At 43.3% G+C, this 12,934-nt stretch overlaps 1 protein-coding gene across 2 annotated transcripts in view; it reads left to right on the plus strand.

Moving 5' to 3' along the window:
• Positions 1–12,934, plus strand: part of waplb (WAPL cohesin release factor b) — a 47,872-nt gene that overhangs the window by 24,213 nt on the left and 10,725 nt on the right. For both annotated transcript variants that reach the window (XM_042305949.1, XM_042305950.1), the window contains exons 6-12: positions 1,078–1,170; positions 4,273–4,440; positions 7,016–7,152; positions 7,720–7,831; positions 8,060–8,293; positions 9,628–9,739; positions 11,787–11,884. In XM_042305949.1, the coding sequence (XP_042161883.1) occupies positions 1,078–1,170; positions 4,273–4,440; positions 7,016–7,152; positions 7,720–7,831; positions 8,060–8,293; positions 9,628–9,739; positions 11,787–11,884 (954 nt within the window). The remainder of the gene's footprint in view (positions 1–1,077; positions 1,171–4,272; positions 4,441–7,015; positions 7,153–7,719; positions 7,832–8,059; positions 8,294–9,627; positions 9,740–11,786; positions 11,885–12,934) is intronic.

The raw sequence follows: 12,934 nt of genomic DNA on the forward strand, positions 1-12,934 counted from the left end.
ATGGATCGTTGTTTTTTCTTCTGGACAATTTGGCCGGTAGAAATGCTATTTATCAGTTTTACAGTTTTTTTTTTTAATGGTCAAAGTTGGTATTTATTGGCTAACGTATGTGTCAAACTCATTCAACGCAGGGCCGAGTGTCTGCGGCTTTTCGCTCCTCCCTTGTGCTTGTTTGAATTAAGGTCACCAATTAATAAAGAACTCCCCTCACCTTGTTGTCTAGGTCTTAATTGAAAGAAAAACAAAACCCTGCAGACACTAGGGCCTCCATGGAATGAGTTTGAAACCTTGGTGTGCACAGTGTGTGTTTGCATAAGAGCGAGTGCCCATGTTTACAGAAAATGCCTTGCTTCTCAAGACTCACTGCCGTGGGTGCGGTGAACCTGCCGGTCTGTGTCCACTTGATTAGAGTAGGATCATGGTTGAAAGTTGAGCTACACTCGGTTCATTGTTTCCTACAGTGCTCTATCCTGTGCCAGCAATGTTTTTTTTTTTTTCTCTTTTTCTTATTTTCTTTTCATTATTAATATCCCAGCAACAGATTCAGCCAATGGGATTTTTTTTAAAGCAGAGTGGAGAGGAGCCAAGTTTTTTTTTCTTCTGTACACTCCTGTGTCTGTATACGGTGGCTGCTGGCAGTTGTCTCCAATCAGTCCTGCTGTTTGAGCTGCCCTGGCCGCCTCGTGGTTTAATAGGCGTTCATTTAGACGCGCGCTCCCTCCCAACAGGGCTTGTTTTGTTACGCGAACCAACAAAGACCAATGTTTTCTACCCCATCCGCACTCTATCTCTCTGTTACATCTCCCTCTGACTAATGAAATAAAACGTGCTCTGTTCCAAGAGACTGATCATTCCCAGTATAAAAAAATCACCTTGAATTAAGGAGAAATTGAATAAACTTTAAATTGTCTGTTGCAGCTGTTTGGAGTATGTGTTGCTCAATGGGTCTCTTTTGTTTTAACACTGTTCTAGTAGAAAGGGCTGATGGGTTTTTGTGTGATTTTTAAATGTGAAGTAACTTCATGGACTTATCTCATCACGGTGTAAGTTTAGTTGTTTTTCTGTTTCCCCCTGCAGTCTCCCACTAAAGCTGTGTACAACGCCAGACACTGGAACAGAGAGCCAGAGGAGCTGCCCCCGCCACCCGTACCCCGATCAACCACTGCACCCGTAAGTTACCTCCTAGTCAACACCAAGGGGTGTCGCTCACCACAGACCCCCCCAAGCTAGCTAGAGGTATGAGATTTCTGCAGCTCGTGGACACTGCACCCTGCCCATTCTCCCCAGCTTCACTCACACCCTCCCTCCACCACCAGTGATGCTCGTCAGTGTTTCTGCTGCAGTCCTTTAGCTGGGGTGCTGCGACACAGCAAAATCATTTCTGCCAGGGTCCAGAAAATATTAAACTATTTCTGCCGAGGTGCACTTTGAAGATTCTGGAACAGTCCATAATTACTCAGAAAACAAAACGACTAATTAATAGAATAATCTGAAACTATTCTACTATGGGGTTATCTATTTACCTAGTCTGCTTGTGTGTTCTATGGAGATAAATATTCCAATTACGAATGCCATCGGGAGGGAATTCCCAAAATCTATTATAGGCTGCAAAAACAGGCTACATTTTATTTGGTAGGCTGCTCAAACTTTTACCAGCCACACATGTTTACATTTTATATGGCCTGCGTGTACGGTCTAATGAACGAAAGCCTGAATTAATGCAATAATTAACTGTGGAGCCCGACCATTCAATTGGTTGACAGGCTAATATCGGCCGAGTTTCTTATTTTGAAATAATGTAATTTTTAGCGGCCTTTATTCAACAGATAAAGTGCTGATATTAGAAACATAGAATAAACAAATGCGTCTGTCAAAAAAATGACCGCAAGTGAGCAATGTTAATAGTTTCCTGAAGAGGGTGTTCTACACGCTGCTCATTGAACATCATTCAGCCCTAGGTTACAACGGGTGGAGATGGAGAGAGTAAGGCTGGTGGTTTGATGGTGAGTAGCTTGCCACAGCCAGCGTATTTGAATAAGTAAATGATCAAAAGTACACTTCACTAAGCAAGCAGCCCTGTCCTCATCACATTCTAACTGGGTTAATGTTGGCTGACTAGCTAGCTAGCCAGCATGTTAGTTAGCTTAGCTAGCTATCTGTGCTACGTACAGTGCCTTGCGAAAGTATTCGGCCCCCTTGAACTTTGCGACCTTTTGCCACATTTCAGGCTTCAAACATAAAGATATAAAACTGTATTTTTTTGTGAAGAATCAACAACAAGTGGGACGACATTTATTGGATATTCCAAACTTTTTTAACAAATCAAAAACTGAAAAATTGGGTGTTTTATATACTTCCGCAAGGCACTGTATGTGCTAACACTCGATTGCCGGCAAAGTGAGCACTCGTCTTTGATACAAAAGTGACACTGTTACTGTCTGGGCCTATTATGTTAGCTAGTGGGCTTTATGTAGGTTGTTTTCCTAAATATGCTATCTGCAAAAAGCAAGACAGTTGTCACATGTCTATCATTCAGGCAATGTACTTGCATTTATGATGAGATCCGTAGCTAGCTAAATTAGAACATGGGACAAAAACCAGTGTGGCAAGCATTTGCTTGCATAAACGTTTTTAGTCAGCAGTTCATGCCATTGTCGTTGAAATGTATAGCCAATACATTTTGTATTGAATAACAGTATATTGTAAATGTGGTACCTGTAAAAAGACATTGTCTTAATGAACAGCTAACTTGTGCTTGTCATAACATACTCTCATTACAAGGTTGCCATTGTTTACATGACCTTTGACTGTTGTAAACACTAGTAAATCAACTCAAAACAAATGCTGGCGCTGACACCTACTGGTGACATTACGAATGGCATGTTACTGCATTTCAATGCTTATTTGTGAACATCAAGTTTGTCACGTGCGCCCAATACTACAGGTTACACCTTACAGTGAAATCCTTACTTACAGGCTCTAACCAATAGTGCAAAAAGGGTATTAGGTGAACAATGGGTAAGTAAAGAAATAAAAACAACAGTAAAAAATAACAGTAGCGAGGCTATATACAGTAGTGAGCTGTAGAACCTTTTGAGGATCTCAGGACCCATGCCAAATCTTTTTAGTTTCCTGAGGGGGAATAGGCTTTTGTCGTGCCCTCTTCACGACTGTCTTGGTGTGTTTGGACCATTCTAGTTTGTTTGGTGATGTGGATACCAAGGAATTTTAAGCTCTCAATTTGTGAACAGTGCCATTTCAGATTGACTATGTTAAACTCATTCACCCCTTGTGGTTTTAATGCAAACACTTTTGCATACTTCTTATCCACTGCTATAGATAGACACATCTTTAATTTGTACCTAAGAAGTTAGACTAAACAAGTTTACCTTAAACAGGTTTACCTTACTGTTGTTTTTATAGTGGGTATCGTTGCTTTTCAGCGGATATCCCGTAAACCCCAAATAAAATGTGTTAAATTTATATTTGAATGCTTATTGCTAATAACCTACCTGATAATATGGACCATGCATAGTCTATATACATGGTGCAATATGTTAAATTATTATTTGTCTAATTTCTGGAGTTGAAAATTATATTTTAGATGGTGTCAGCATCATTTTATTTTCATTAATTTTGGAGTACACACTGCTACACATTTTTCCAGAGTAAACGCAGAGTAAACGCATGCTCGTATTGGTCTCTTAACCATGGTTTGGCAAAGAGACCAATACGAGCATGTGTTTACTCTGGAAAGGCCACTCTACTCCAATCGATGTCCCAAATGGCACCCTTTTTCCTTTTGTAGTGCACTAGGGTACCAATTGGCATGCACACGGTCTGATTAATTCACCAAATGTCATTAGAAGCCATTGTGGCACCTTGCCATCCCTGGAATTCATTAGCCTGTTAAAAATACACTGCTCTGAATGTTGAATTCTCAGTCTTACAGATAATGTTAGTCATGTTTTACAGGGCCCTATAATGCCCTCAGACTGCTAGAAGGGACTTGGTTCCTGTGTGTGTGTGTGTGTGTGTGTGTGGGGGGGGGCCACACGTGAGTTTTTACTGCGCCTTATCTCTTACGTAAGGGGCAGGAGGCTGTTGGCTGGCGTTCAACAACATGAATTGCCAGCAGCAGCAGCAGGGCCGTGTGCTGAGCAGGTGTTTGCTTTTGCTTTTCTCCCTCTGACACACTCTCTTTCTGCCCTTTCCCTGTCTCTCCTACTCTGCCCCCCCCTATATCTTCCTCTCTCTCTCTCTCTCTGTCAGGCCAGCCAGTCGAGCGGCAGCAGCAAGGATGCCAACTCTCACAAAGACGACGGCCTGTTCAAAGCGCCGCCATGCCCGCCGCCCAAAGTCATCAAGTCTGTGTCGTTCCCCACCGAGCCCTACCAGGACATTGTCACTGCACTGAAATGCAGGAAAGAGCACAAGGAGGTGAGCACCAACACAACACTCTCTGTTCTAGCCATCAACCCATCACTGTGGTCTGCAACTTGGCATCTATAAAGCTCAGCCTGTAAGTGACTCCATGCTTAAATGAAGGTTGAATAAAATAAAACCACAAGATATTGCCCTGAAACTGTCGATCAAGCCTCAGAGGATGAGTGCTGATTTTAGGATGAGTTTTTCCTTCCAGATAATAATGAGTATGTTTATGGACAGGTGGACCTGATCCTTGATTACTTTATGAATATGGGCCCTGGTCTACAATGTTTTAAAAATGGATTTGAACAATGGCACCAATTTCATGGATGATCCATCATTTAGTCCTGATCATCTTATTTAAATATAGACTCTTGAAACAAACCACAGTGAATTCTGAGGGTGTGCATCAATTACTCCACGTTCCTATAAGACCATATACTGCAGGATCCCTCAATCCCTAAACAATGGTTCATGTAACCATCTGCAGTTGGTTATTTTATGATGGGGTGTCTGTATGCTAAGCAGTATTAGCCCCGCTAGAAACTGCAGTGTGGGCAATCGCGTAAGCAGAAACAGCGTAATGGGCATCCCACGTCCTTAAACTCCACCTGCAGTTAACATTTGCTGTTTTTGTGCTTGTACGCTTGGCAGGCTGCGGGCGCATAGCTCTCATGCTAAGAATAGCAGGACTGAGCTCTCTAGCTCGATCTAGTATCTACCTCATCCCTGCTCCACAATTCACTGCGAATCCACAAACTCTTACCCTACTCCCCTCACACACACACACACGTCAGAATTTGTCATTAGCATGCTAAGAATTGAAGTGTGTTGTGTAACTACGGGAAATGTGTTACGCAATTAGTATGTGAGAAACATGGTGATGACATGGTTCCTTATTGTTTGTTACATTGTATTAGGGGGACTTGGGCTATGTCTGTAATTGCACCTGATTCACTTATACTTTAACCAGAGCACAACGATATATTGAATAGAGTGCCATTTGGGACAAATACTGTTCATTCGGAAAGTATTCAGACCCCTTGACTTTTTCCACATTTTTACGTTACAGCTTTATTCTAAAATAAATCTACACATCCCCTCATCAATCTACACAAACTACCCCATAATGACAAAGCAAAAACTGTTTTTTACTTTGTCATTACAGAAGTGTTCAGACCCTTTACTCGGTACTTTGTTAAAACTCATTTGGCAGCAATTTCAGCCTCGATTCTTTTTGGGTATGACTTAGCACGCCTGTATTTGGGGAGTTTCTCCCATTTTTCTCGGCAGATCCTCTCAAACTGTCAGGTTGGATAGTGAGTCGCTGCACAGCTATTTTCAGTTCTCTCCAGAGATTTTTGATCAGATTCAACTCCAGGCTATGGCTGGGCCACTCAAGGACATTCAGAGACTTGTCCCGAAGACACTCCTGCATGTCTTGCTTGTGTGCTTAGGGTCGTTGTCCTGTTGGAAGGTGAACGTTTGCCCCAGTCAGGTCCTGAGCGCTCTGGAGCAGGTTTTCATCAAGCGTCTCTCTACTTTGCTCCGTTCATCTTTCTCTCAAACCTGACTAGTCTCCCAGTCCCTGCTGCTGAAAAACATCCACACAGCATGATGCTGCCACCACCATGCTTCACTGTAGGGATGGTGCCAGGTTTCCTCCAGATGTGACGCTTGGCATTCAGGCCAAAGAGTTCAATATTGGTTTCATCAGACTAGAGAATCTTGTTCTCATGGTCTGAGAGTCCGTTAGGTCCCTTTTGTCAAACTCCAAGCTGGCTGTCCTGTTCCTTTTTACTGAAGAATAGCTTCCGTCTGGCCATTCGACCAGAAAGGTGTGATTGGTGTAGTGCTGGTTGTCCTTCTGGAAGGTTCTACCATCTCCACAGAGGAACTCTGGAGCTCTGTCAGTGACCATCGGATTCTTGGTCACCTCCCTGACCAAGGGCCTTCTCCCCCGATTGCTCAGTTTGGCAAAGTGGGCAGCTCTAGGAAGAGTCTTGGTGGTTCCAAACTTCTTCCATTTAAGAATGATGGATGCCACTGTGTTCTTGGGAACCTTCAATGCTGCAGAAATGTTTTGGTACCCTTCCCCAGATCTGTACCTCGACACAATCTGGTCTGGGATGTCTATGACCAATTACTTCAACCTCATTGCTTGCTCTGACATGCACTGTCAACTGTGGGACCTTATATCGACAGGTATGTGCTTTTTGAAATAATGTCCCGTCAATTGAATTTACCACAGGTGGACTCCAATCAAGTTGTATAAACATCTCAAGGATGATCAATGAAAACAGGTTGCACCTGAGCTCAATTTCGAATCTCGTAGCAAAGGGTCTGAATATTTACGCAAATAAGTTATTTCTGTTTATTATTTTTTAAATACTTTTCTACAATCCAGTTTTTACTGTTTTTATGGAGTATTGTGTGTAGATTGAGGATGTCTTATTTAATCAATTTTAGAATAAGGCTGTAACGCAAAAAAATGTGTAGAAAGGGTATGAATACTGTACGAATGCATTGTACCATGTGATGTAATGAGCCAAGCATGCACTGGCGTGACATCAACACTTTGTTGCAGCTATACACAGTAGTCCAGCATGTCAAGCACTTCAACGACGTGGTGGAGTTTGGCGAGAACCAGGAGTTCACCGATGACTTTGAGTACCTGGCCACTGGCTTGAAGAGTGGCCAGCCCCTCAACACACGCTGCCTTAGGTAAGACTAGCTGCTAGTTAATGCTCTAACTACTGATACGGGGTCAGATTCTTTGGCATCTAATTGATGGTTAAAGATGGAATCCGCAGTAGGGGAAAAGACACCACTGTCCCCCCATGGCCGTACTTATTGTTTTTGTTTTGTGGACAATGTGGGGGTGAGGAGCATCGCACAACTTGGGAATGGAAATTTGAGTGCATATTCTGCAATTTTGTCAATGATGTCAGGGGAAAAGGTGTTTGCAAACGGATGTGGCAGTTTCACCATCAGACATCCTTTGACATTGATTGTTGAACTTTTACGGTCATGACATACCTGGACCACCTATTGAGATGTGCCTTTGTAAGTAAATGAGGTGAAACGGAGGCTGAGTTCCACTTTAAGGATTCCAGCTTTAAAATAATGATTAAGTGAAGGTTCATCTGATCCTAGGTCTGCGGTTAACGGCACGGTTTTCCTCGCAGCATGCCTTTCCCATCAGACGATAGCAAACTAGACGATGATCTAGCAGAAGAGTGACCCTCTTCTCTGTTCACTTCAACTTTATTAATCTCTCCTCTCCTGCAGTATCATTAGCCTGGCCACCAGGTGTGCCATGCCCAGCTTCAGAATGCACCTGCGGGCCAGAGGGAAGGTGGCCCAGGTCTTCAAGACACTCAACGATGCCCCACAGCACCCGGTAAGTTAAGGCTGCTCCTCCAGAGATTGTGCCTGACTTGACTTGGTTTCTGTAAGAGCAGTATTGAAGCTCAAACCTTTAACTGGAGCCTGCCAAGTTACAAAAGGCATTGGCGCTTAGTAACACAACCTGTGCTGTTAGTGACACAACTTAAAATCTGGATATCAGGTTCATGTATCCTTTCTCCTCCTCCCTTTTTCCTCTCTCTCCATTACCCCCCCCTCCCAGAACCTCTCCCTGTGTACGGCCAGTCTGATGTACATCCTGAGCCGAGACCGACTCAACATGGACCTGGACCGGGCCAGTCTAGACCTGATGATCCGCCTGCTGGAGCTGGAGGGGGACCACTCTGTGGCCAAGGACAACCAGCTCACTGCCAAGGAGATGTCAAAGGTCAAGGAGAAGATCCGCAAGCTGTGCGACACGGTGCACAACAAGCACCTGGACCTGGAGAACATCACGGTACGGGTTCCCTAGAGAGAGTGTTCCTTAGGTCATATTCAGTAGGGCATGCAACGGAAAACAAAAGTGTTTCCTGTTGGGCAAGTTCAGGTAGTCCCTCCCTGTTTCAGGCCAGTTATTTTTTTTTTGGGGGGGGGCTAATGAATATAACCCTGGTCTATGCTTACAGGATGGAGACTAGCTGTAGCTCAGAGCCTCTAGACTCTCTTTCCTCCTCCTTGTTTTCTCCCTGTCTATCTCTTTAACTCTTCTCCTCCCCCTCTGTCCTGCGGCAGATGGACAACTAGAGGTTTAAATGTAGGCCTTAAACCATTATGGATTAGCAGGTGTTGTGTAGATGTAATCTTGGATTTACGCTAATAATCTTCCTGCTTTGGCTCCTCTAATGGCCGTCGCCGCTGTAAGCCATGTTTTGAATAATTATTTCAGCATTGTTTTAGGGGAAAACACTGCTTGATTGATGCGATGAGAGGTCCCTGACTGTCACCAAAAAAACATGACTTTTGTTTGTGAAATGATAACACGTCCCCTTGTAGAGAGAGATGAACAGTTGCCCCTGACACACAATGGCTTTGCACGTTAGAGCCAATGGAAATAATGTATTTGAATTGGGACTGGCGAAACTGCACAGCATTTCAAACCAGGTTTAATCTGATGACGTGATGACAGGGCCCTTGATATCTGGCTTTCTAGCCTTTTGGTTTCCTTTGCTTCTATAAATATCCTCTCCACTGATTTTCTAGTTGGTGTCCCAAATGTCACCCATAGGGCTCTGGTCAAAAGTGGTGCACTATGTAGTGAATAGGGTGATATTTGGGATGAAGCCCTATTCTTCATAGAGAGCAGACTGACGATTCGCCTCAAGGGCCCCCCAACTGATTTGCATGAATTCAAGCGGTCTCCCTCCGGAATAATCACAGGGACTCACACTTTTATATTTCTGTAAGCTTCCATGTTGAGTTAATCATTAGAGAATCTGATTGAAAGTTGGTGGAAGAACTGAATGTTTCTCTTACCGTTTGAGCTCAGTTTGTTTTAAAATGTTTAATGTTAGGCGCTAACACTTTCATAATTAATATCTCTATCTATTGACAGTGAAATTCAAGATGTCAGTATTGTTGTGGTTGGACCCGAACTCTACCTACATGCAATCTAGATTTCTCCTGACTCCCGTCACTGAGAGGAAGGAAATCTTTTTTTCTTCCAATTCCTCACCCTGTTATCATCTGTCATAGTTAGCATCTTTGAATCACAACACACCGAGTCAGTCATGTCTACTTATACCCTGTGTGTGTGAAGTAAGTGTATTTTCATTATTCCCTGTGTGTGCTTAGACGGGGCATTTAGCCATGGAGACCTTGTTATCGCTGACCTCCAAGCGGGCTGGGGACTGGTTTAAAGAGGAGCTCAGGCTCCTGGGAGGCCTGGACCACATAGTGGATAAAGGTAAGCTAGACCTAGATATTTACATTTGAGTCATTTAGCAGGCGGTCTTATCCAGAGCGACTTACAGGAGCAGTCAAGGTTAACCCCCTAGACTGTAAGCCGGCAGGGGGGGTCTACTAAGCTAACATATGGAATTATTTTAAGATGGTGATACCAAGGATCGTTTAGCTATTTTTGGTTTTGAAGTTCAGGTGTCAAACTCATTCCATGTTGAGTGTCTGGGTTTTCACTCCTACCTTGTACGTGATTGATTGAATTAAGGTTATTCATTATTAAGGAACTCTCCACTCCTGGTTGCTATGGGAAGAAACTAACACCTGTAGACGCTAGGCCCTCCAAGGAATTAGTTTGCAGGATAAAAAAAAAAAAAAAGAATATTTGATTAAACATTGAATTTGTCTTGTCCATAGAAACGCATTTAATAACCGATTCATACATGGCAAAACAGTCAAAAGGCTATATCCTATATTTGAGAGCGATAAGAAAGACCAGGAAATTGTTTTTTATATTTTAACACATTTAACCCTTTTTTTTTGGCACTGAGCTAATTCCATATACACTGAGTGTACAAAACATTGGGAACACCTTCCTAATATTGAGTTGCAACCCTTTTTGCCCTCAGAACAGCCTGAATTCCTTGGGGCATGGACTCTACAATGTGTCGAAAGCTTTCCACAGGGATGTTGGCTCCAATGCTTCTCACAGTTGTGTCAAGTTGGCTGGATGTCCTTTGGGCGGTGGACCATTCTTGATACACAGGGGAAACTGTTGAGTGTGAAAAACCCAGCAGAGTTGCCGTTCTTAACACACGCTAACCCGTGCACCTACTACCATACCTCGTTCAAAGGCACTTAAATATTTTCTTGCCCATTCACCCACTGAATGGCACACATACACAATCCATGTCTCAATTCTCTCAAGGTTTAAAATACCAGTTTAGCATGTCTCCTCCCATTCATCTACATTTGTTTTGTTATTTTACTAGTCAAGTCAGTTAAGAACGTTCTCGTTTACAATGACAGCCTACCCCGGCCAAACCCGGACGCCGCCCTATGGGACTCCCAATCACGGCCGGATGTGATACAGTCTGGATTCGAACCAGAGACTGTCTAAGATGCAGTGCCTTAGACCGCTGCGCCACTCGGGATCCCTGCAATGATTTGAAGTGGATTTAAAAGGTGACATCAATCAGGGATCATAGCTTTCACCTGGATTCTCATGGAGAGAGCAGGTGTTCCTAATGTTTTGTACACTGTGTACTTCCATAAAACATTTTAACTGGTACAGGGCTACTTTCAGTGTGCAAGATGTGTTCGTGACAGTCTCCCCTTTCCATAGACGGGTCATATTAGTGTGTATCCCAAACAGTTCTGACGCTACAGACAGATATTGGCAGATCGGCAGTGCCAACTTAAGACAAGTCCCATGACACACGTGGGGGTCGTAGAGCAAAATGGAGTACACCATTGTGTCCGTAACAGTCATCTTTCCCTAGTGGTCATATTAGTTTGTAGACCAAACCGTTTGAACGCTGGATGTTTTCGTCAGAATGATTTTCTGGATGTCTCATGGTCTGAATAATACCACCAAAGCTCTGCCACCTTTCACCGCAAATGTGGATGGCCGACATCAGCAGATGTGGCAGTTTGAGACGCAGCTGACGCAACAACAAACAAATATTTACTTTTGGTCATGCAGTGTATGTGGACGCCTGCTCGTCGAACATCTCATTCCAAAATCCTGGGCATTAATATGGAGTTGGTCCCCCCGTTTTGCTGCTATAACAGCCTCCACTCTTCTGGGAAGGCTTTCCACTAGATGTTGGAAATTGCTGAGGGGACTTCCCATTCAGCCCCAAGAGCATTAGTGAGGTCAGGCACTTATGTTGGGTGATTAGGCTTTGCCCGAAGTCGGCGTTCCAATTCATTCAAAAGGTGTTCAATGGGGTTGAGGTCATGGCTCTTCAATGGCGTTTCCATTTTTGGTGTTTATACTCTAACCTGATCGATGGTGTTGAGTGGTTGAACCGACATCTTGTTTCCTGCAGTGAAAGAATGTGTGGAGAACCTGAGCCGCGAGGATGACAAGGAGAAGCTGGTGGCATCGCTGTGGGGAGCCGAGAGGTGTCTACGTGTGCTGGAGAGTGTGAGTACACACCCACACAGCTTTGTTTTCATGAATTTCTGGACTTTTTGGTGAGTAAAAATGTATTCCCATTCAAAAACGTATTTTCCCTGACCCTTAAGCCGAAAAGTCTGTACTTTCCGTAAAATGTTATTTCTAGTTTTCCTACCTTGTCAGGACATTCTGGTTAGGGCTGGGCAACATGGCCTAAAATCTATTTATTTTTTATAATATTCTGACCTTTAACTGTGCAACAATTTTATTTTATTTTTTAATAGTTACAGGGGAGAGGAGGGGGATGAATGAGCCAATTGTAAACTGGGGATTATTAGGTGACTGATGGTTTGAGGGCCAGATTGGGAATTTAGCCAGGACACCGGGGTTAACACCCCTACTCTTACGATAAGTGCCATGGGATCTTTAATGACCTCAGTGAGTCAGGACGCCCATTTAACATCCCATCCGAAAGACTGCACCCTACACAGGGCAGTGTCCCCATTCACTGCCCTGGGGCATTGGCATATTTTTTTTTTTAGACCAGATGAAAGAGTGCCTCCTACTGGCCCTCCAACACCACTTCCAGCAGCATCTGGTGTCCCATCCAGGAACTGTCCAGGACCAACCCTGTTTAGCTTCAGAAGCAATACACTGCATTTCAAACAGTTGGGAATAATATAATGAATTCAAGGCTTATAAAATTTTACTTAGGCTAAAATATAAGCCTTTAACCATAAGACCCACTAATCATTTACTTAATCATTTGAACCTGCTTTGTGGCAATAATCACTAATCTGGCTTTCAAGTCTGTATATGAAAATGCACTTTTCATTACAAATGTAACCAGAACTATGCACATCCACTAATAATGACTAACTTCTGTTTGCAGGCATTATAGAACATTAACACAGGTCTCATAAACAAATCTCTCAAGCCCACTGCTAGTCAGTAGCCAGCTAATCTTTATATTTAAAGTCTAGCCAAATTAGGTCTTTGTTTGCCAACAAGTTAAAACAGTTGCTCTTTTATGAATACACCCTCCTGTCCGTCTCCATCTGTTTTGAACAACAGCAG

Source organism: Oncorhynchus tshawytscha, linkage group LG25, assembly GCF_018296145.1.
Source record: "Oncorhynchus tshawytscha isolate Ot180627B linkage group LG25, Otsh_v2.0, whole genome shotgun sequence".
Lineage (NCBI taxonomy): Eukaryota > Metazoa > Chordata > Actinopteri > Salmoniformes > Salmonidae > Oncorhynchus > Oncorhynchus tshawytscha.